The sequence below is a fragment of the Sciurus vulgaris genome, assembly GCF_902686455.1.
Source record: "Sciurus vulgaris genome assembly, chromosome: 4".
NCBI lineage: Eukaryota > Metazoa > Chordata > Mammalia > Rodentia > Sciuridae > Sciurus > Sciurus vulgaris.
The window spans coordinates 184,840,177-184,864,944 of NC_136464.1; the positions used below are offsets into that span (position 1 = coordinate 184,840,177).

A 24,768-nucleotide genomic window follows, 5' to 3' on the forward strand; every position below is an offset into this window, starting at 1 on the left:
ACCTACCCTGGGAACTACCAGACAGAGTTGTCCAAGCTCTTCAAAAGCAGTCCAGGAATGGAACACTGACTCAGGAAGAAGCTGTGTGAACTAGTAATACAGGGGTTTCAGTTTCGCTGCCTCAGTGGGGGCTCTCCTAACATGCGTGGAACAATAATACTGTTTACACCGGTCACACAGTTTGTCGTGGCTGAGTCCTGGAGAGGCAGACCAAGGGACTCCACAGCTCACGCACCTGTGGACCTCTGGCCCATAGGCGCACAATGCCCAGGCCACAGACAGGAATGGGCACAGCTGCAGCTCCCTCAGCGACTGCCATGTAGGTTGCCTGGGTTTCCAAAGACTTCATTATGTTGACATGAAGGAAAGACGAAGGTGAGGGAGAAGAGGGCACGAGGCACTGGGGGCGGCAGGAATGTAGACGGACAGGGCTGGACACTGCAACACCCCACGTGCTCTTGTTGCACAGGCCCATCTTCTACAGGGTGTGGCTCCCGGCCCAGAGGCAATCCCAGAAGGCACAGCTCCCCTGCAGTGTGCAAAGATGCTGTGAGGCACGAAAAGTCGGAAAGGGGCGGAGTGTGCCCAGGAAGGCCTCAAGGCCCCTCTGCCCTGGGCTGGGAAGTGGCCTCAACCCATGCAGCTGGGCACCTGGGCAGCCTGGACGGTCTCCCACCATCCTCAGCCTACGGCCCGTCGTGTGGCCTCCAGTACCGCTGGCCAGGACTTCACAGGACCCCAGCCCCTCCTGCTCTTCTCAGGCTGCTTGTGGGTTGCCGCCACCACGAGGAAGGCGTCATGAAGGGGGGCTTCAACAGACCACGGAGGAGTGCAGGCGGGCTCAGGTCAGACTGCTCCCGGTGTAAGGGAGCTGGAGTTCCTGGCAGCAGCTTCCTCCCCAGGGTGGGGCTTTGGGGAAAGGAAGCACTGAGTCATGACAAGCCGGGAAGGAGGCAAGATGGCTGCAGGACACCCTGGAGAGCAAGGGCCAGCACCACCCAGGGTCAGGCCCTGGGGAAGCACGTGCCCCTGGGCCACAGCATCCAGGTGTGGCCTTGGCGCCGCACCACCCGCCTGGCCCTGCTCCCTGCACACCCACTGCCCTGGAGCTCTGTGCGCCCACTTCCTTCCTCAGTCCCACCGTGGTGGCAGGTCCCTATGCAGGGTTCCCAGTCCCCATGGAGCAGAGACCAAAGAATGTGGCCATGTGGCCTGACACTCAAGAGCACCCTGCTGGACAAGGATCCTGCCTGGCACGTGGGGAGACCTGGGCACCCTCTAAATGAGCAGAACAGGCTCATCTAGACAGTGCAAATGAGAAATCAAAACTCAGCCAGAACCCAGAACTCTGGGAAGAGCCGCCCCCAGCACAGGCTGGAGTCACCTGCTCGGCTGCTTCAGTACGTGTGGCTCGGGAGCTGCAGTTGCCCTTGGTGGTCTGCGCCCCAGGGCAGGGGCCTGGCTGTTTGCTTTTAGGTGTCAGCTCTCAGGAAGGGTCTCTAGGTAAGACATTGTGGGGGTGGGGGCCCTGATGGAAACAACTTGATAATGTGCTTTTAAAAAATTTTATTTATTCTGATTAGTTTACATGACAGTAAAATGCACTTACGCATTTTGATGAATCATGCATAGATGGAGTAGGATTTTTCATTTCTCTGATTGTTGAAGGAGAAAGCTGGAGTTCTAGGTGTCGTGGAATTCCAGCTTCAAATCCACCTGACCCAGTGCTGTGTCTGCGCTCTTTTCTGCCCATCTGGAGGTGTTTGTACTCTGTCAGTTTCCCTGGCTCCCAGGCCTGTCACCGCCAGAGTGCCGACACTTCCTGGCTTTTGTTGCACTGTGGCACAAACTCTGTTTTGAAAGGACAGGAGCATAATAAAAACGGATATGAAAGAAGGGACAGATGACATCACTTAAAATATTGGAGGAAGTCACTCTTTTGGATGTTTATAATCTCAGCATGTTAGCTGTTTGTAATGTGATAAGGGCACTTTTGATACATAGGGGGAATTACAATCCTTGTTGCTCTGACAGTATTCTTGAATTTTTATCTTAGACTCAGAGCAACAAACATAGAATTGAGGTCTTGGCTTGAATCCTGAGAGACTCTGGCTGGTTGGTTGACCTTGGGTACAAGGTTCAGCATAGCTGAGCCACTTAAATTGTGCCTAAGCCAGCTATTCACTGAATTAAAAAAAAAAAAAAAAGAAAAGAAAAGAAAAAGAAAGAAAGAAAACTAAGAAGCCTACATTATTGGAGATAAATTAGCATGCTACTTCTCAAAATCTTACCCCAAAGAAATCGATGTTGCATGGAACTTAAGTTATTACCTAGCCAGGGGTAATTCTGTGCACTATTTATAGATTCGTAAGCACTTCGCGCATGCCTCTCGAACGGAAACCTTAGAGCGTTTCAACGTCTCTGTAAACAACGCCCTCCCGAGTCAGTGGAGGTGCTGCCTCTCCCTGGCCGGGATCAGTGCTATGGGTGGGGGTGGGCTGACCTCAGCCTTTGGCAGGTGAACACACACAAAGATTAAGACATGAGCAGCACGCTCTTCCTGCCAGGTCCTTCCATGGCTTTATCTCCTTCAGCCCCATAACAGCCCCTCGAGCTAGGAAGGTACAGTCTACCCATTTTTTAAAATAAGGAAACTGGGGAACCTGGGATAAGTATTTCTTGCAAGGCCACTGATCTGCTGTGCAAGGCCTGGAACCCACGCACCCTCCTCCCAGATCAAGCGCCTAGCTATGAGGTTTGCACCCCGCCGGAAGCCCTGGCTGCACAGAAACACCCAACAGGACAACAGCACTCTGGAGGCCCAGCAAACCCCATTTTCTTGCAGACAACCAGGTTGGGAATGAAGAGTCTGGAAAAGTCAACCATCAGGTTAGGAAAGTAGGCAGAACTGGTCCCTAAGGTTTTATAGGCCCACTGCAAACGCACTCAGCCCAGAGCCTCACATCTAAACTAAGCGTGCAAATTCTGAATGAGCCTCATGGATGGAGGTCAGCATCAAACTTGGTCCAACCTGGTCCAGGGCCAGTTTGATATTTATAGGTTGATACTGCAGTACCCATCATATGTGGGACTGAGTGTGTATCACACAGAACCTTCAGCCCTGCAGTCTGCTGGGGGCACAAAGGAGAGTAGTACTGAAAACTGCTGGCTATCCAGCAGGATAATCCACACCCAACAGCTGAGCACTGCCCACACCAGTTGGTGCCTGGTACTGCCCATTACTGGCTCCAGTAGTACATCTCTGCTGTGATCTAAAAGATCTTGTGCAGCCCTTCCAGTGCAGTGAAAAGTCCATCGAGTGCAATGCGAGGTCACAACACAGGAACCCCGAATCATGGCAAATGTCTGCAGGGTACAGTGAGCTTCTAGAAGCTGCTGGCTCTTGCTAACTTGGCAAGAGAAAGAGCAAGGCAGAAATTCAGAAATTCCAGCCCAGAATCCAGGCCAGCAGGTATGTCCAGTGGCTGTGGTGTTGGGGTGGCTTTGGCACTGGCCACAATGCCCCCATGACATTTTGCGGTCAAGTTCACAAAGAGGAAGCTATGGGTGTAAAACACCAAGCCTGCCCAGGCAGGGCTGCTGCTGTCCTTTGCATGCCAAGGCAAACTAACACCATCCTTGCCTGGACCAGTCTCCTCCATGAGGAACAGAAATCTTATTGTCCTAAGAAAAGGATTGCGTGCTCTTTATTTCTGTTCTCCTCAGATCTTGCCCCAAATTCAGTGTGCAGGAAGGTATTAGATACAGATCTTCAACTGGAGGTACTTCTCTGGAATAAATGGCTTCAAGGGATGGATCTACTTCCCTTCTTACAAGCTGTGTTAAATGTGCAGACCCTTGTGCCAACTCTAACCCCACATGTATTTGTATTCACCGCCAGAGAATACCAAGAACTGACATGCCGTGTGCATAATTAGAGCCCAGTGTGGACAGAGTGAAGTAATGCTGTGTTGCATGATGTCTTGGTAGACTGTCTCCAGCTGAAGAGCACGTAAACACAATTGCTCATATGTATTGGAGAGCATTTGTTCTAAATATAACTGTGAAGCCATGAGTCTGTGAGGCAGGATGATTGCTTCCACTGGGATCACATTGGCGCCTCTTGACAGTGGAGAGCTCCTGGCGTCTTGTCCTCCTCCACTCTGAGAGAACACAGTCCCTCAGACTACAAAGTATCTTTTAGAAAGGTCTTTAACATGGCCAATATTCTTATTTTCTTGGTGAGACTGCTGACACCTAACGGGCGAGCCGTGAGTGAGTAGGACATGGAGATGGTCTCCCGTGTCCCAAGGCCGCCTCTCCAACTCGTCCTTGCCGATTGCATCTGGTAACTAAGCGCGATGTCATGCTGTTGGGTCGTGCTCCCTGGAGGAGCAGAGCCCATAGAGTGTGCCTATGTCCCTCAGCGGGCTTAGTAGATTGACCCACACCATCCGAGGCTGGGTCGTCCCACAGTGGTGTCCTCAGGCTGCACAGCGGGGAAACCAGTGGCTGCTCAGTCCAGGAAGCCAGAACCTCAGGACAAGGTGCAGCCCCATCCGAGGCTGAAGCCCCCACAGGAAGTTGGTTGTGTGCCTCAGTGTTCAGAGGCTGAAGCACATGGAGCCTGCTGTCGGAGGACAAGGACAGGGAAACCGGGCCTGCCTGAGAGTACAGGAGGGCACGCATGCCAAGCTCCCCTCTTCCGCCTGTCCTTCCAGGCAGCCCCCAGCCTGCTGGACGGCGCTGCCCACACTCAGGGCAGTTCTCGCCCCCTCCTTGGTGACCCACATGCCAGTCATCCCTGGAAGCACCTCACAGACACACCCAGAGTGTGCTTTACCAGACCTCTAGGTCTCGCTTGGTCCAGTCAAACTGACAGCCAAGATGGACCATCGCAGAGTCAGCAGAAAGTGAAGAGATGTTAGTTCAGATGAAGTTGTTCCTGCGAGGTGTTGTGCCTCCGAGGCCCAGAGGAGCTGAGGGTAGGGCTGACCAGCGCAGGGGAATGTGGCCCACCGCCAGGAGTCTCCTCTGCAGGCAGGGGCCACCACACCAGCCTCCTTCCTCAAGTCCCATCGGGGTGCACCCTCTGCCGGGCAGCGGTCATTGTGGTTCTGCCCAAGCCCTGGGCACACAGCCTGCTCTCTGCAGCTCAGCAGTCTGCGCCTTCCTCACGCACCTCCTGTGACACCTTGCCTTTGGTCTTCTTTAAGAGAAAGCCCTGTGTTTACTGTGGCATCTCTCCTCTTATTGGGAAGGAACCATGTGTGTTAAACCAAGCTATTATTTTTACTGGGATTATTACTAATTTTATTAGCACTCTAGTTACAAAGTTGCACCAGTGTGGACTGATCCCCCCCCCCCCCCCCCCCACTTTTCCACACGCCTCACTGAATTGGCATGTGATTTTGCAGATTGTGAGGATTTTTCAGGTAGTCATTTAGTGCATGGTGGCAGAAAGCCCTGTACATGACGGGTAGGGACGAGAGGTGAAGTCAATGTGGATTCGACTTTCTTTTTCTCAGCATGAGAGCTGATGGGAGGGGTCTCAGCTGCAATGATAGGGCAGAGACGTGTGAAGGAGAACATTCCACACTGATGGAACAGTGTGTGCAGTCTAAGTTCTGAGGCAGGTGAAAACCCAAGGGTGTCCGTACTCAGCACCTTAAAATCCTTAACATTCCATCAGCATGAGAAAACAAACAAAAACAGAAACAAAAAACCATTAGTGTCAGTTCCCAGTTGGAGCTGACAGGGAAGGAGACTGGAAGTGGAGGAACAGCAGATGCCAGGAACAGAACCCCAGGTGGCAGGAGAGGTGAGCAGGGAGTCCCAGGGAGCCACGAGGGCCAGGGGCCCAAGGTGAAGGAGGAGCATGTTGTGTCCTCTGAGTGGAGCGGGATGTGCTCCAAACTGAGGGGTGGGTTCCAGGAACCCACCTAGCCGGGCGTTAGTGATCCACAAGAATGTGGGGGGAGCTGACAGTCTGTATTAAAGATGAGGATACAGGCAGGGCAGGGGAAGGTGATCTGTAGGAACTTTTCTGTTGAAGACCCACGGAGGATGTCTAGGACAGCACATGGCTTCCCGTGGGTGCCCCCGGTGTTGGCCTCATCATCTCAGCCGTGACCCTGTGTGTGAGCACACACGTGCATGCACACACACACCAGCTCCTACAGTGCGACTGGTGTACACGTTAGCTCTCAGAATAATGCCGTCTCTGTGGCAGCTCCGTGAGGACATCAGCAAGAGGGCCTTCAATGACTGTGACAGACCTCCTTCCCTGACATGCTAAGGCAAACACCCAGCCAGCGCCCTGTGCCAGCAGTCTCGCTCCCTGCTGCCAGTCAGATGTGGTAATGAGGGGCTTTCCAAGAGCCAAAGGACTGGTTCTCACCTGAGACCTCTGAGGTTTGTTTCATTTGTAATTCAAAGCCTTGGGGTCCCAGGCAGGAAGTCATTAAGACCAACTAGAATTTAGCCATAGAGTCCTAACTATTTCTAAATTGCAATGAAAATAAGCCTTCAGCTGTTTTAGCAGTTGGAACCACTATAGATTTATGAGAGGCGGTAGATTCTACAGTGGGTAGGGGAACAGACTTAGGGAAGTAAACAGGAAGTAGAAATAAAGGATAGCAGCATCCAAAGACCAAGACGTTCAGTGACAGGAAAGGGATCCTGGAAAAGCAGCAGGCCATCCTCACAAGACCCCGTCTCGGGCTCCAAGACAGGCATCGCCTGTGTCCCAGGGGTCCTTGGTTGGCTGCTCTTAAGCCTGCCTGTCCAGTGCTCTGCCCCAGCAGACCCTACCTGCATGGTCACTGGTTTCTGCCTGCCTGATCCCTCCCTTCAGCCTCACCCCAGGTCCACTCCCTGGTCTTGGCTGTGCAGGATCTAAGTTTCTCCTCCAGATGACTCAGGATGAGGCAAATCTCCACCCAGCACCTAATAAAGCCATGCAGCAAATGAGGTCCTCAGGTGAGGACCAGGTTGCTCTCCTCATGGGCTGCAGGGAAGGAAGGGACGGGGTGCTTTGGACCAGGCTGGGCCCCAGTGCTCTAGGTGGCTCCCTGCAAGTGGCAGCACCTGCTTCCCTCCTTCGTGTGCTGGTGGCAGGAGGCATACCTGCCTGCCTCACTGGAGAGATCCTTCGTCTGCCTTTTGCCTGTGTGAAGACATAGTTGGGGCGAGGAGGTGCAGCAGGAAATGCCAAGCCCCCCGCCCCACTCAGCCAGCTGGCCTGCTTGTCTTCACCTGCAGCCTTGGGCCCACCCACACCTGAGATCATCCTCTCCCCAGGCCGGAACGAGAGGCACGTTGGCTCATTCCTCTCTGGCTGGGGTTCAGCTCTCATTCCTCTGTCTGCAGCCCCGGGCCCATGAGCCTGGCTGCTGTCTGATGTTCCTGACCAGACTTAGACAGGCCAGTGTCTCCAGGAAGTACAAGGGGAGCGCTCCTGCAGACTGAGAGGCGGGATCCTCACTCCACGCCTGGGCAGCCTGTGCCCCTTCTCTGCATGCTGCCTTTCCGGCACCCTTGCCTGCACTTCCTCTCCTGGCCTCCCTTCCCTCCTCACAGTCTACTCAACCTGCCTGGGTGCTCCCTGACACTCCTCATCCTGGAGTCCAGCAGCCCGTTCGGCCATCCTTGGCCTGCCTTGACTGTCCCAGGGATCAGTACTGTAACTCGGGTAGTGTTCTGACTTGGCCTTCGACCGCCTGCATGCCGTGCCTGCTGGCTGCCCTCCCCGTCTGTCCAGCTCCTGCCTTAGCATGCGCCCCAGCCCTCCTGCTGGCCATCACAGGCTGCTGCATCTCAGTGACTCCTCTTTGGAAAACACCACCAGGTTTTGAACTGCCTAAGAAGAAACTGAAGGTGGCCATGTAGTTGGAAGGAGCTGGTTGAGATGTGTCAGGATCCAAGTGCACAAACCTGTGCCGGCACCTGTTGGCTCCTTGAGGCACAAGCATGGTCCCTGCTGGTTACATCTGCTGCCATGGAGAACAGCTGTGCACCTGGGCAGGCCTGGGGAGCACTCGCAGGACCTGGGCTTCCACCCTAGGAACTCTCTCCGTCTCCCATCTTTCTGGCTATCCTGCTGCAAACACAGCGGCCTGACCTCCTCTCCTTCCCTGAACCTCCTGGCGCCAGGAGGGAGGCAGCGGCCACGGTGCTGGGACAGCTGGCACTGGTGGGGTCCATCAGGGTTCTTCCTCCAAGTGGGTGAGCACTTCTCCCACCAGCTGGACTCTGCCTCCAGCTGGTGACCATGGCAGGCCTGCTCTCAAGGGATGGCCTTTGTCACGGGCGCCCTTGAAATGCTGTTAAACAAAGGAAGCAGTTGGCTGGGTCTCCCACGGGCTCGTTGGGGAGAAGGACTTTGTTCTGTGTGTGCCACTCTGGCTGCGTTTCCTTTTCCCTATACCTTGTCTTGCTCATGCCATGCTGGAATTATTTCCTTAATTTCTAAAGCTGCATGTAAGGAAATGGCTTATATTTCCTGTTTTGATAAACTAATAGAATTTTGCCGGGAACCTTGTTCTCAAGTTGGCTTTCTTCTTTGTTAGGATTAAAAGGATATTTCTAAAACGTCCAGCTTGACTGAACTTGTGATACACAAAGACCCGTATAGATTATTTTTGCCTTATAACATGAAAGATAATTACTTTTAGCAATAAGAAGCATTTACCTTTTATGTCACTTAGAATGGGTTATTCAATATTCCTCTGTGGAGGAAGTTTGGATTAGGTGCTGGGGGCAATTCAACAGCAAAGTATCTGTAAATTCCCTTCAGAGAATTGCTCTTTTTGGCTGGAGGTATATTGGCTTTAAAAGACTTCCTTGGACGAGACATTTCTTGGAACATGTGGAGGACAAAATATTCTTTGTTTTAGGACAGATGAGTTTTGTTCTTGAATTTTCATATAAATTTGATTAATACTCATTTTTATGTGCAAGTTGAAAACAATGGCCACCATTTTTCCTTTCATTCACATATATTGTATCAACTGTAGTGATACATCTGCAGAAAGCTGGGTGCATTTCCATGGGTTTGTGCCCTAAAGGTACACAGACAATTCATACAGGTAGTTAGATAACTACTCTTAAGGAATCTGAATCTTTTATGTGTTTCATTTCCTGGTGTTCAAGTTTTCATTCAGAAGTATTTCTGAATGTCCTAAATATAAAACCACCTCTGTGGTTGGAGAAGTGGCACTGGGCAGTTTTCTCAACACTTGGAAACGGGGTCATTCTTCAGGATGGCACTCCTTTGCCCCAGCGAGGTGGGGAAGGAGGGCCTTTCCTGTCTGCCTGATGGTTCATGAGCCCTGGCAAAGGCAACACGATACCCCTTCTTGCTACCGTGGCATTGCTCAAATGCAGGCAGAGCCAGCAACCTGTGGGACCGGATATTCTCTTAATCTTGCAGCTGCTACTGCTGATCTCTGCTCTGACTCTACAGAATCCCATGTATAAATGGCAGAGAAGAATCTGCTGGCGGACAGAGAGTCATTGGCCCAAGACACAGAATTCTCTGCTTGGGCGTGATAGGAACCTAGTTCAGGAAGATGGAGCCTGTGTTCCCTGAGAAGACCCAGTACTGGACTTTTGTTCTCCAGGGGAGAAGCCTCCCCAGGGAGTCCAGACCATGCATCTAGAGTAATGTGAATGTGTCTGAGACAGATGCTGTGAAATTAGATAGATCTTCAAATCCTTCTAAATGGGATAATGCCAAGACTCAAACACTCCAAGGAAAGGGATTCCCATACAAAAAGCCAACCAAGATCCACCTTTATGTATATCTTTAAAGCACCTAATTTAAAAAAAAAAAAAAAATCAGTAAATAAGCAGATGGAAGACCAGTAGAGTAGAGGAAGAGAGACTGAAGGAGGGAGGGGAAAGAGAAAGAGGAGGTACCGGGACTAAAGTGGAGCAACTTAAATTCCACGCCAGTACAATTACGCCATAATGAACCTGACTGCCATGTGTAACTAACTGTAATGCACTAATAAAAGATTTTTTTTAAGTCAACCAAGAAATCCCTTGCTCAAGCTTTCCACTTTCCACCTGGAAACAATGTCAGTCGCATTCCAGTGGGTGGAATATGATCCGAGTCCTCCAGAACATGCTTTTTAGGCCTGTGTCTTGCCATCTGGCTCCTGAGCAGTCCAGGTCATTCCCAAGTCCTGTGATTTCTCATCAGCACAGCCGTGCTGGCCACCAGTCCAGGACAGGGTAAGATTCAGCAGGAAACAAAGAGCCCTAAAAGGATATATTTTAAAGAAGGCAAAGAGATCTAAGAGTCATCTTGCACTTTGGAAGCCCAACATCTGTGGTCCTGGGTACTCAGAGCCCCCTGAGTCCACTGCAGGAGCAAGAGAGACCTGAGGACAGCCCTTTTCTAAGGTGGATGTGACTGGGTCTACGAAGCTTGGACCACCCCCCAGGCTGAGACCCCACCTTCTGCTGCACAAAGATGGCTGTGGCATGCAGCTCCCTCCCAGGCTTCACCGAAGCCCCTCCCCACAGTGCCAGGCCCGTCATCTAGTGCAGGCTGAGCAGAGCCCAGCCTGACTGCCTGGAAACCATATTAGAAGATGGGTTCTGGCCCAGTGGATCCTGGGAGGGTACATTCATAGCTGGCTGCAGGGAGGCTGCTGCTGGTCCACACTCCAGCTGGGGGCTGGCGTCCGTCCCCTGCCGTCCCCTCCACTTCACTGATGAAACTGCTTCCAGGTTTGTCCTCAGCCTCTCTCCCGTGTCTTCACCTGCATGCCCACTCAGGTTTCTCCATGACCCACGGCCCTCTCCACTCTCCTCCTCTCTTGCCACACAGGCTTTGTTTTGAGAATGCCACCTTCTTCTCTTCCTGGTGGTGCAGACTGTCCACTGGGATGCTTTTGCTGAAGCCACTTTGAACTCTGTGCCCAAATTTATCATTTGCATTTATTTTTCAAAACTCCTGTGGCTTCTACAACACTGAAGCTGTCAAGAGATGACAATGATGGCCACATTAATGTCCCCACCCCTGGGAGTGCAGTGTCTCTCCCAGTCTCTTCCATTCCTCTGCCTTCCTTGAAGGAGCTGATGCTTCAGATGGGGACCAGGTCTTCAGTGTGGCAGGTGACGAGATAGGTGACCTGATGGACCTGTGTGAGGGCCCTAGCACATGCTGGCTCTTCTGCTGAAGAAATTTGAAATGGCCATGCATTTGGGAAACAGCTGAGATGCCTTTGGTTTGAGCCATGACTGGTGCCCTGGTGCCTCTGAGCTGTCCGTCCTGGACTGTAGGGCATCCACAGGTTGAAGTTGAACCCTGAGCTGGAAGTTGGGGCTACAGTACTGTTGGGACATCCTGAGGGTCATAAGAGGAGTAGACTTCAGTTCACCCCTGTTCATGGGGTTCTGAACCCCTCAAGTGATGACAGGAAGGTCTTGCTCACCAGGGCCTGGAGGGTGATGGGCAGCTGGGGGTCTCCTCTGGGTCATCACACCCTCAGGCTAAATGGTGCTTGTGAGGTGGGCATGTGAGCAGGACAGGAGCATGGTGTAGCCCGCGGGCTGGGGCCTGGGTTGAGTGAGTCCCTGTGTTAGAAGGTGCCCTCACAGTCTCCTTGTTCCTGACCCACAGCCCTGCCCACTCTCCTTTAGAGCATCAGCCAGAATCCGCTAGTTCAGTTAGCTCAGTTCAGGCATCTGTTTCTTGAATCAACCTTCTTGTCTACTGTGCATACTCCACAAGGGCAGGGACGTTGTCTGGCCTGTCCCCACTTTATACCCAGAGCCCAGTACATTAGGTAAGAATGGATGAGAGAGGGAGGGAGCCAATGGGTTTGTAAGGGAAAGGAGATGAGTGGGCTCTCCTGCTTCAGCTGGTCTGAAGTTGGGAGTACTAGGTGCCGTCCTCTGGAGTGGGTCAGGAGCACAGGCTCCTCGGTGCCCAGAGCTCCTGGATGGGTTGAAGGGGACAGACACGTGCATTCTCCAGTGCTCGGGGAGGTCACCAGCTTCCACAGATCTTCAGTATAATCGGTCACCTTGGGCCACGGGTCCTCTTTCTCCTGGATTAGCTCAGTTGAATGGACAAGGTGTGGCCCTAGACAGTGGGTACTGGCCGCACCTGGAGAGGGTCTGTAGGAGCCCCATCCTGGGAGCTTCGTCGTCTTCATGCTTCCTTGGAGAAGTCAGTGGCCAGACGCCCATTCTGGGGACCCTGGAGAGCAAGGGGTTGGACATTGTGCTACACCATTGCTGCCACTGGGAACTCAGCCTGGAAACGGGGAACTGATGGAGACTACAATTGACGTTTCTTTTTTTAACCTGTGATTTTGTAGAATGAGAAATGTAAAATGCTTGTAGAGACTTAAGAAGAACTGGGAGAAAAGCTTGCCTTTACAGACTTGGAGGTAAACGCTCAGGCCAGAGCCAGTGTCCACCCTTGAGTAGTGGCAGCTCTCGAGACAGAGGTGGGGTGGCAGAGCCAGCCCTCCCTGGGAAGCAGTTGACCAGCAGGAGGACCGTGGTTTGTCTTTGGGTCACACTGCACTGTAAAGTCAAGGCCGAGGCTGGCAGTGCTGCTGTGAGCTGTTACTACCCTCCTATTGGACAGGAAGGCAGGGACACGGTCCTGGGTCCCATGTAGTCCTTCTCCCACCGCCCAGCCATGGCCTTGGAAGGCATTCACATCTCGAGAGGCTCAGGTGAGAGCCGTGTGCAGAGGCCGTCTGGAGCACCTGCCCTGCCCAGTTAGTAAATACTCCTGTTTGTCCTGGAGACCTGCCATTCCACTGTGTGGCACTTAGGACCCTTGTGACTCTGGAATTCACAAGAGTCCCTGTGAAGGAGAGGTGAGCTGCCGACGGGAACACACACACACACAGTCACATGTGGCTGGAATGTCTGTGACTCAGGGTGGCATGGTCTGTGAGGGGCTGCCTGCCAACGATGTGTGTATCCTCCCTGGTGAGACCGGGGCATGTGTTGGCAAAGTACGGTACCAGAAGGGACCATTCCTTAGTGAGCAGGTCATGGAGAGCTCGTTTCTATAACCAAATCCAGTGAATATCTTAAACTTAGTAAAGGGAGTCTGCTTGGTCATTCAAAACCATTAAAATCTTTCCAACCCATGATTTATACACAGGGATCTAGTAAGTGGCTCTAAAGTCAGATTTTAAAATAGCACATGAAACACCAGAGGGAGCTTGAGCAGAGCCCCCAGCCCTTTCCCAGCAACTGGCAAACAAATCTCTGGGTCAGCGGGGTCAGCTGCCAAGGCACCTATTCATATCATGGTCATGTGTAATGAAGTATGAATGCACTGGCCCATTCAGGCCTGTCCCATTGGTGTTAAGGATAAGCCGTGAAACCTACCGCTTATGTGAAGCTGTGGTCCTAAAAACCCCACATCCAGAACCATGGAAATCATACACGTAAACACTGAAACCATAGAAAATCACCTTTGAGGGCATAAAAGGGTTTTATATGTGCTTACTTTTATACTGTGGAACTCAGCAGTCTCATTAACCTCACATGGGACAAAAAGATAACCAAAAAGAGATTTAAAGGAGCTATATTAGTTTCCTTAGAGGATTTGAGATGCTCCGACTTTCTGGAATTCTTCAAAGCAGTGACTGATGCATCAGGGACTGGATTAGATAAAGAATTATTATAAGAACACTAAATATGTGGAGGTCTCCCGTGAGTCCTCTCTGGCGGGAGGTGAGCCCAGGGGAGGGTCTGTCAGTCTCTTCAGGAAGAGCCTTGAAGGACCGCGGAGGCCCGAGGCAAACGCTGGCCAGGCAGATGTTGGGAGTCAGACGTGCTTGTCCTGCGCGTCCAGGGTTGAGCATGGACAGTGCGCTGAGTAGGACCGCAGCAGGACCATGGCCGTGCTGCCTGCCTCTCCGTGTGGATGCCCACAGGAGGGGGTACAGGGAGGACTCTGGCTCACGTCTGTCACAAAACCTTGCAGAGGGTCCCCAGGCCCATCCTGCTGGGTCACTGAGGCACAGCTCAGAGAGGAGGAAAGCTGTGACCACACGCAGTACTGCCTGGCACTGCACCATCCCGTCGGGCCAGGGCTTTGCTTTCACAACAAGGTCAGGCCCAGGAGTGCCAGAGGCGGCCGGTGTCCAGAGCCCCTTAGTGTGACTGTCTGTGGCATGGCCACACAGACGTCGTGTGGGCACACGAGACGTTTGCAGAACTGTGGCCAAGCGTGAAGAACCAGACAAGATTTTCCTCCAGGAAAGGCTGCAGCAGCTCACCTGGGGGAGGGCTTACCGCTCCCCTGGGAGAGCAGTGGGGGCCTGGGCAGCAGCTGGACCCCTTGGACAGAGGAGAAAAGAGGGCGGGGCTGTTTGTCCTGCTCCAGGTACCCAGCCCTGGGAACAGTCTGGGAGAACTCACACGGTCCAGTCCCCATCTTCCTTTATCCTAAATGCTGAAATCAAGAGTGAGGAATCTCTTCCCCAATGGAACCGGCCAGACAGAGAACCCCGGGTCTCCAGTGAGCCCACTTCAGAGTTGCTTTCATAGCAGAAAGTTCCACTCTGCCTCCCCAGGTAACTGAACTAGTTCTGGGAGAAGCCTGGTTCCTCCTCCTCACAGCAGATCAGCCTGGCTCCCAGGCAAGAGGAATGAGGTGGGCTCTCCCTGCAGGTGTGCCCACCTGAGTCTTCACAGGCAATGCCCGCTGCAGTCTGTCCCCTGGTTGGTGCACATTCTCATTCTCCTGTTCACACTCGCTAGGATCAGTGCTACCTGGTGGGTCCCAGAGCAGCCTGGCCTCAGGTCCCGCTCCTCTCACCCGGGCTCACTCGGGCCTCTCCAGGATGTATCCCTCCACCTCCAGGTACGAGGAGGAGTTGCTTCCCACCCTGGGCCCCTCATTCCTACCACAGCCTGTGTCCTGTGGCATAGTCTGTTGAGTGCAATGCCAATCTGCCTTCTGGACTCCCCGGTTCAGGGAACTTCTCAAGGCATGCAAGGCCCTTGACCACAGAACACATGACACCAAGAGCGAGCACACAGGCAGAAGGAACCCAGGGAGGTGGTGATGAGCCAGGCGGGCTCACTGATCCCACCGCAGGATGGGCCCGGGGAGGTGGTGATATGCCAGGTGGCCTCGCTGATCCCACAGCAGGATGTGCTGGTGGGGAGGCCAGGCGTGTCGGCTATAGGGCAGATGGGAACTCTCACTACCTTCTGCTCAGTATGGCTGTGAACCCACTTAAAACTGTTCTAAATAAATGCTCATTAAATAGGTTGAATGAATCATTGTTTGTTAGAGTTGAAAGGACTCCCAGCAGGTGGTATCATGACCCACACTGTAGATAACACGGCTTAAGTAACACTCTTTGCTTTGTGCTTGATTTTTGCAGGGTGTGAAGAAGTTCGATGTGCCCTGTGGAGGGAGAGACTGCAGTGGCGGCTGCCAGTGCTACCCCGAGAAAGGAGGACGCGTAAGTCAGAACATCGCCATTATTGCTTCCTGACGCTGCTGTTTGGAGTGAAAGTACCTGAATTACCTGATTAAGTCAATTGAATGCTTTTCTAAGAAATTTAATACAACCACATTCTCTTTAACAGCACAAGTAACAATGCCAAATTGAGCAGATTACACCACTTTTCCTTTTCTCTTTTTCACTGTTAAGACATGTGGTCATCCCTCAGCATCTGTTGGAGATAGGTTCCCAGACACCCCTGGGTGTCACAAGCTGACACTCAAGTCCTTTACGGAAAGTGGCACAAGATTTGCATGGCGCCCACACACATCGTCCTCCACTTCAGATCACTCTAGATGACTTTTGATACCTAAGGCAACATAAATAGATGTTATACTGTACAATTTAGGAAGTAAAGACAAGAAAAATCTGTACAAATGCAGTATAGAAGCAATATTATAAAAAATATTTTTAATCCATGGTGGTTGAATCCATAGAAGTGGAACCTTCCAATATGGAGGGCAGGCTGCATGTGCAAGTGGGTATATATACACTTGGGCGTATGTATACATGTAAGGCAATGATGTTTATACTTAAATTTTACACAAACATACCTTGTAAAATTATTATAGAAGAGAAAACAGTTGCATTTGTATTCCAGTGTAGGTATGCAAACTAGAGAGGATCAGCCTTTATACCATGGGTAGTGATTCTGAATTTAAAATTACTCATTCCCTGAATGCTCTTTTACAGCTCGTTTCACAGATAAGCAAGAAAAAAAAAAGGCTACCCCAAATTATTACAGAACCCCTGGCAGAATCTGAACTGTTGCTCTGATGTTGGGTCTAATGCGCTCAGTGCTTCATTGAAATGGCTGGTCTCCCACTCTGTTACCTTTGAAGCAGGCGTTTGAGCCTTTACTTGTTTCTGAAGATAGTCCTTCCGCTTATATGTTCAGGCCCACCGTGCTTGTGGAGGCCTAGGAGTAGCATTTCACATTATGCCACAGGGCTGGCCTTTCTGTTCCTGGAATTCCTGCTGGTCTGCACCTCTGGTGACTGCCAGGTGGTGGGTGGGAGGCCATTGGGAATTCTTGCCTTCTGTGCCATTGTTGCCAGAACCCACTACAGTCCCGGGTGCCAGTGAGTTTCCCCAGTGGAGTCCTGAAGGCAGTTTTTGATGTGGCTGTGCCCACTCCTGCCTCTGGCTGTGGGCTCTGCCACACTGGGGTTCTTTCTCCACTCCTGAGTCCCCTCCACGAGACGTGACTCCTAGTCTTCACAACAAGGACCCTTGGTCAGTGTGGTGGCCTTTTTTTCTAACCCGTGACTGACTGATGACTACGCCAGTGGCAGAGATCACCCCGGAGGGGCTGTGCCTGGGACCAAGGCCACCTCACGTGCCGTGTTCATCAGGCCTTGCCATTCGCAGATGGTGAGCCTCGGCTTTAGCGAAGGTTCTCCCAGCTTAGATTGATGTTTTAGGAATTGTAGGTCATTCGTCAGCATCTAACAAGGATCATGTTTTTATATCCATGGTTGCATCTCCTGAGGTTTTGGCTGCCCCGGGTTCCCTGCCGTTGATTTTCCCGGTGCTGAAATGAGAGATCTGTGGAGACAGCCTGGGTGCAGACGCTCCGCGCACTCAGCCAGCTGCCTTATATGGACATGAAGTAGATGAGTCAGCAGTGTACAAACATCTGCCACCAGCGCAGATGTCGGGTGGCGCTCGGCTGGAGAGGGCCTCTGTATTCTCCAAGTACTCAGCCAGACAGAGCTCAGCCCAAGCAGAAGCTATAGACTTCTGTGTTTCTTTCTCACTTCTTGTGATTATCAAATGCGGAACCAGGACAGAATTGTTTGTATTGCCTTTACAAGAACTCAGTTCTTCAGCGAAGATGCAAACGTTGCCACTAGCATGCCCATGTACTGTTGTTCTGCCCCAGGTCTTTTCAGAGGTCTCTAGGGAGGAGATCCCTAAGGTCGTCTCTGAGCAAGTTCACAGCACAGATACTGAGACCTTGTTACTGCTCAGGAAGCTGTTTCTAGCTAAGGAAGCAGCTGTGTCTGAGTTTAGATGTTCTCAAGTAAAGTGTAGAGCTCACCCCTCTGGTTAATTTGGTAGACTCTAGTAATCCAAGACTCAGGTGGGCTGGGGGTCCCTCTAACCACTCAGCAGGTCGTCAGCACTGATCAAAGTAGAAATTTGGCCAATCTCTGAGCAATTTGTGCAGGAGTAAAGAAACCACACCCACTCTGCAGCCTTCACACGGTCATCCTCGCTGTCCTAGCACTCGGGGGGCCTGACACCATGAGACCCACCTGCGATGTGGCTGAACAGATGTTGTTGAGATGTTGGACTGGTCAGCATTGAAGGTTGACTGGTTAGTTCTGGGACACCAATGCACACTTGTCAGTAAGATGGTAGAAACAACTAGTAGTAAAAGGAGAGAAGAACCCAGCATGGGGAGAGAAGCAACCATGCTGCCTGAGGCACACCTAGCCCATTACTGAAGGTGTTTGTTGAGCCGATTGCCTCTGCTTCTTTAAAACAGTTATTAAGATACGGCATTGGGGGTTGGGGCTGTAGTTCAGTGCAAGACCCCTTGCCTAGCACATGTGAAGCACTGGGTTTGAGCCTTAGCACCACATAAAAATAAACACATAAAATAAAGGCATTCTGTCCATCTACAACTATATAAAAAAATTTTTTTAAAATATATTGGTTTCAATACTACAAACTTGGTGTATTTGATTACCAACTATGTGAATTAATAAATGGGTTAAAGATTTATTAGTTAGCAGATTCATCCAGATGTGTTTCTATAGAAAGCAGGGCCACATCTGCCCTACTTTTGGCTTGATAGTATTTTTTAAGTAACGTAACATATAAAAATAGCAGTTGGACAGAGTCTGCTCTCCGGAGAGCTGCGTGCATAGTTTGTTCTTTCCCACAGCTTCCCCTGGGGTGCCTTGCCATATATTTTCTCCTTGGTGCTACTGTAGCAGTGGTGAAACACCTCCCAGCAGGCTCTCCACCCCCATCCCTGGCTAAGTCCACCTTATATGGACATGGTACCCCAACCAGTGTGCTCCTCACCATGGCAACTGCAACAGCAGAAACTGCGTGTTACTGGATAACTTTTGGACTCCAAGCAGAAATCACAAGCATACTGTGGATTCCAGTTCCAGATGAATTCTCATGTTACCAAATGAATGAGCTTTGCATAAAACATACCGAGCCTGATCTTGCACCCTTAGTTGGTGAGCTGCAAGTTCTCCTGGCAGGGAGAGAAGTGCTTTTGGGGGCAGAACCACCAGGCCCCTGATAGTTCCAGCAAGCCACAGTGCCCCCACTCCCTGGTCAGAGCTGGGAGGTGCGGTGTGATTCACACTTGCGTCAGGAGGGGAAGGGCCTACATGAACTCATAACCAGCTTGTGGCAAGACCCGAACCAAAGCGTGTGCTGGGTGGTTTTTATGCACGGATCCTGTGTGGGTGTTCCTCGCCTGTGTCTTGCAGGTGGGTGGATGGGACGGCAGGAAAATGCATTCTTGGGCTCTGACTGTAGGCTCAAAGGGGTAGCAAGCCCAAGATGATAAGACTGCTAGCCTCAGGCTCAGGAAGGAGAGGGGCCTGGGCAGTGAGCCAGTGACTGGCAAGCCTCCTCTGCAGGTGGACTGCAGTCGTGAGCAGTTTGCTCTGCTGTGCTCTAGTCATTAGCCTGACCCTGATGGGGACAGTCCCTTTTCACACCAGCAGCCAGTTTCCAGGCAGAAGCTTCCGAGTAGCATGCAGCTACCAAGCAGATGTCCTTGCCAACACATCGTACACCAACATGGCCCAGAAAGGACAAAGAATTGTTCAGCAGTAGCAGAAATGCCGCCTGGCTTCCGGGCTGCAACCCTGTCTACACATGACTCACCCGCTTTCCAAACCATGGGGTTATTTTTAGTGGAACTTGGGAGCAAAGATGCCCTGGCTCCCCCTAAGTTCAGAAGCTACAGCAGCTCAACCCTCCATCACTTTCGGTGGGGAAAATAGGTTTGGACGGGAGCCGCCCAAGTACAAGTCAGACCACACTAGGCCCCTAAAGTGGCGTTTCCTTCACATCTTTCACGTCGCTGTGAGAGAGCCTCGCTTCCTTCGAGCGGTGGAGTCTTGCATCCCTTCAGCCTCAAATGCCTGTTCAGTGTGTTCTGCTTCAACTGCTGCAGGTGAGGCCCAGGGCTAGGAGAAGGGCTCACACCAGTGAATGTGGAAGCCACCCCCCAGTACAGCATACCTGAGCAAGTGAGGACTGTGACCTCCACAGAGAGGGCGCAGAGAGGCAAGGATGGAGGGGAAGGTGGTGGGGAGGGACTGCACAGGCCTGGGAGGCCATCTGCTGCGGCCAGATGACAAGCCCTCAGGAGACACCCTCCAAGATGTCAGCTAGCTGATCCCGGGTCACAGAGCCCTTTCAGGGAACACTAAAACTCGTTCAATCCAGACCTAGTTATAGGCAGAGAAACAGAGGAAGACCCAAAACGTGGCCCCAAATACAGACTAGATTGCATTTAGCCTTAGTTGGCCACTAAAATTTAAGAATAATATTTATTCACTCGGCAAATATTCTTTGCACATCCATCATGTATCAGGCACTATTTGGGCAGTGCAACCCCTGGTCTGCTGGCACTGATATTCCAGTGCCATGTGCTCCTGGAGAATCATCCTGGGCCACGTTCAGTCTGCACTGTCCAGCATGGCTGTTTGAGTGATGGAGTGTGGTTAGTGAGCAGATGGGCTGAATTTTAGATTTTATTTTATTTCAATTAGTTAAAATCCAAGCAAAAGCAGCACCTGGCATGTGGGTGCCACCCTGAACATCAATGCTAATGCAGCAGGGTGGTGGGAGGAGCCGGGGCAGGAGGAGAAATGATAACAGTTGGTGCGTAAGAACATTCCCAAAGGTAAGCCCTGGGTGAGGACAGGACAATGGAAAGCCAGGCCTCGTGAAAGTGAGACCAGGATTTGCACTGTGGCTTATAGCTTTACAAAATGGCCTTGTCTCATAAGTAACCCAGCCCGGGGCACAGCACATTGGAAATGCTGGACACACAGACCCTCCAGCTCAGGCAGGAGGGCATGTTCTCCAGCCCCACCCCTCACCCTCTCCTCCCCAGGGCCTCCTGCGGAGACTGTGCTTCTTGCTTTTCCAACGTGAGCTTGAACCAGAGCTCCTGGTATGGTGGCTTTGGCCAGCTTGGGATCCCCCTTGAACCCTTGAGCACAGTGTGACTCTTCCTCTCTTTAGCAAGATTGCAGTGGATATATTCTTTTATTGTTGTTATTGTTCTAATTAGTTACACATGACAGCAGAATGCATTTCAATTCATTGTACACGAGTGGAGCAAAACTTCTCACTTCTCTGATTGTACACGATGTAGAGTTGCAGTGGGTATATTCTCAATGTGGGACTTTTAGCAAACCATTATGAAAATGAGTGAATAAAGCTGCTAGGGAAGAAGAAGAAATTGCAGTTTCTGTCCCCACTCCCTGTTCTACCCCAATATGATGGATATTTAATGTCAAAAGGACTATCGTGACAGTGTTCAGGATTTGATACCCAAAAAAGGCCAAGTTGGAGCTCACCCAAAAAGAAGAGTAATGTACTTAAAATAATTTTAATATCGCTTCACTGAATAGACTCAAAGAACATCACGAGAGAATCTGATGATCGGAGGCTCGTGTGCAGAGGATGGGGTGCACCCAGTGGTGGACCGCATGCTTGGCACACACGAAGCTCTGGTTCCGTCCCTAGCACCTCCAAAGGAAGTCAGTGTTCAGAAAAAAAATTCATTCCCAGTGTCTTTAGGTTCAGTGCTGGGGATCAAACCCAGGGCCTCACGCACACCTGGCCAGCCCTCTGTGACAGCTGTGTCCCCAGTTTCCATTGTCTTTGAAATCACCATTTCCTTTGTCTGAAACATGATAAATTTCTACCCTGAATTCCATTGTTTCCTATCAGTAAAATACATTCTTAAATAGTAGGAATGGTGAAAGTCTCTGGTAATAAGTCATCTCGGTGGTGATGACCTAACGCTTCTCAACTTTAGCAGATACCGTTCCTATCACAGCTGCTTACTGCGACAGCTAAGCAGGTATTTGCTGAACACTGGAGTCAGCAGGGAACAAGTGACGTAGGTGCAGGTCTTCTCGGCGACTGACAAGGAAGCCTTGCACGGTGATGTGCCTGAGTGCAGAGCAGAAAGTGGAAAGGTCTCTGGACCTTGTTTTCCCGCTCCTCCTTCTGATGGACTCTGTACACATACACCCCCAGAATGCTTTGGCAGCCTGTGCCATGTTCTTTCATAGCCACTCCTGATCCCAGGGCTTGCTGACGAGAGGTGGCACTCAATCCTCTGCTACCCTGGAGATGCAGGGAGAAGCCACTGTCTTTCTGAGAGAGCCACACACCCCTCTGTGTCCTTCTGGATTTACATCTAAACAAGCCAACCATAGAGTAGGAATTTTCAGAGCTCAGAGCAAGGATTAAAGTCCAGAGAAAAATTAACCCCTTTGTTCCTTAGCCAGATTCCTGGCTGGCCAGATGATTTCTGAAAGACAAACTGAAGAGCAGGGACATTTATATGGGTTGCAGAGGCACAGAAGTGACCCTGGGAGCCAGCGCTGGCTGGTGCAGGCAGAAAAGGCCCTTCCATGGGCTTGGGGCAGTGGCCTCAGGACATGGGGCATCTGCACCAGCCACCCCACCAAGAGCAGTGGCAGAAGACCAGCTGACTCCATCTGAAGCTGGCAGTTCTGGGGAAATGTCCTTCCTTCCAGAGCTTCATGGGAAACGTGGGTGGCGGCTCACGCCCAGGGCAAGGAGAGTGGCAACTGCTCTGTGTCTTGATGGGAAACCCCACAGCCTCCCAGAGGAGCAGGAACCCACAGTTCCACTGTTCTCAAAATCCAGCAGAAGCCCTGGCCTCAGACACCCTTCATTCCGCTCCTCCGGAGCAGACATCTGGGCAAGTGGGCGCGGACGCTCTTCTCCTCTCGCAGGAGAGCCACACTGGCACAGCGACCTGTTTCGTTCATTCACTTCCCAGTTCATACTTAATAAATAATGGCAGGATTTCTAAAAAGACCAGAGCAAAGTCTTTCCAGCGACACAGGCTTCCTAAGTGCTGCCGAGGCAGCAGAGGCGTTGCCTCTCGGTGTCCCCTTGTGCAGCAGAGGGGAGCTAACAGGGCGGGCTCTCTGGGTGGGGCAGCATGCACCTTCTACCTGAGAGTGGTCAGCCTCCAAGTCCTGTGGAGTCGTCCAGCCAGGGCCCACCTGTCCATCCTTGTCAGCAGGCCTCTGCCCACTGCTACAGAAACAAGGAGAAAGTCGACGCGCATGGCTTTCAGAGTTGGGGAATTACTCCTTCCATGTCCTTTCAGGCATGGCAAAATAATCAGAAGGAAGTGTGGCAAAAATGGCCAAGCCCAGAGATCCTGTGCACACTGTCCTGGGGGCGTCTGAGCTTGCCACCGGGGAAGTGGGAACAGGGTCTTCTCCTCCCTGCCTTATTTTCGCCATCTTTAAACCTTCAGAAACTACCCCATCCTCCACACTCAAAGGACAAAGATGGCACATACATCTGTGTCACTATCATTGACATCAGAGTGAACATTAAATAAGTTTATTTTTAATAGTTTTGAGCATTTCAAAAATTTCCTAAGAAGCCAGCCAACCAGAGGCCTAGAGCAGCCTGCCAGTCTTAGCCCTCTGGCATCTCAGCCAAACTAGCTCACTGTGGTGTAGACAAGTGGATCATTCAAGCCGTCAGATGTCTGACTCATGTGGGAAGCACAAAGCAGCCTTCAAAAGACCATATGGCCCTGCTGCTTAAAAAGATCAAAATACCCCTGCCCCTTTCTCTCTGTGCCCAGTCGAGAGGCTTAAATTCTAGAAGAACCAAAGCAGAAACAGACTTTCTAGTGACCTAACACAAGCCCTGCATTGAGGACAGTTTCCTCCGTGGCCACACTGAGGACATTAAAGACCCCCTGCAGGAACAAAAGCTTTCATATCCTAGACACTGTTGGGATGGATAATTCCTGAAGGTTTGGAACCAGAAAGAAAGAAAGGAAACAGAATGGAATGGAAGTAATTAATGCTGGGTAAATATCATCTTTGGCCTAATGAGTTCTCAGTGGCTTCGTCAGCATCAGTGTTTTTTATTAAATTGTTGTCTTGGTGAGACACAGACCTGCTCTTCAAACTTAGAGTCTGTTTTAAATAAGGAAACAGTCAAGCGAATCCTGGGGCGAGGCCAGCCTCTGTAGTGAGCGTGCAAGTGCCTGCGTGCGCCTGCGTGGGGGCGCTTGCTTTTAAGAAGACCACAGGTCGTGATGGCCGTGGAGTTTTAAGTCTTGTGAAGACATTAGATGATCAGTTTTGTGCACTGCACCCTGTTCAGCATCTGTCCGCCAAGCCTACTGTTCTAGGTTTGGTGAAAGGAACGTCGCGCGACCTTTGAGGACCTTTGTGGATCTCAGGGCTCACAGTCCCACAAAGCCGAGGAAGCCACTGTCCTTTCTCCTGTCGCCTCTCACCTTCTGCTCATCTCAGGCCAGCCTGGAGAAGTGGTCGGGCAGTGGGAAACGTGAGCCACAGGAGGCAGCATGCACAGTCTCCAGCCGGCAGTCTGTGTGCCCAAGCCAGCCCTGCAACCCAAGCGACATGCGCACCTCTCAGCCCAGAGGCTGGAGTGTCTGTCCAGAGCGTCGACAAGGCTTCTCCCCAGCCTCATTTCCAGGAAGTGCAGCCAATGCCCCCAAGATATCTGACAGATACCTGTCTGATATTAACTCCAGGGCAGGGAAAGGAGCTGGGGAGACTTTTCTGATAACAACGGGAGAAAAACCACAGCATAGCTTTATATCTGTCCAGAATGAAGTTCATAGAGAACTCAGTTAAAAGTTCACTTGATTACAAAATAGAACCTAACTCTTAAAAGTTGAACTTAAAAACTTCTCTTCTTCAAAGTGGAACCTCCGAGGAGAACTGTTACCTAACATTGAGTCCCACCTTAAAGTGCAAGTTGATAAGACTCGTTTCACAGCTTCCCTTGAGGGACCCGGAGTATGGGCTGGGTGTAGCTGGTGACACAGTTCTTTTCTAGCATGCAGAACACCTCAGTTTGATCCCCAGCTTGCAAAAAAAAAAAAAAAAAAAAAAATGAAAAAAGAAAAGACGGCCAAGGGTCATGTGCACTGACAGGGTGCTTCCGTGCTTCCCTCTCTTCCCTTATCAATCCCACACTGTCTCAGAAGTGATTTCTG

General features: G+C 51.3%; 1 protein-coding gene across 1 annotated transcript in view; it reads left to right on the forward strand.

Annotated features, from left to right (window-relative positions):
• The window catches only part of COL4A2 (collagen type IV alpha 2 chain), a 152,412-nt gene that overhangs the window by 28,616 nt on the left and 99,028 nt on the right, over nucleotides 1-24,768 (forward strand). Inside the window, exon 4 of the mRNA XM_079138043.1 lies at nucleotides 15,387-15,467. Coding sequence (XP_078994169.1) covers nucleotides 15,387-15,467 — 81 coding nt within the window. The remainder of the gene's footprint in view (nucleotides 1-15,386; nucleotides 15,468-24,768) is intronic.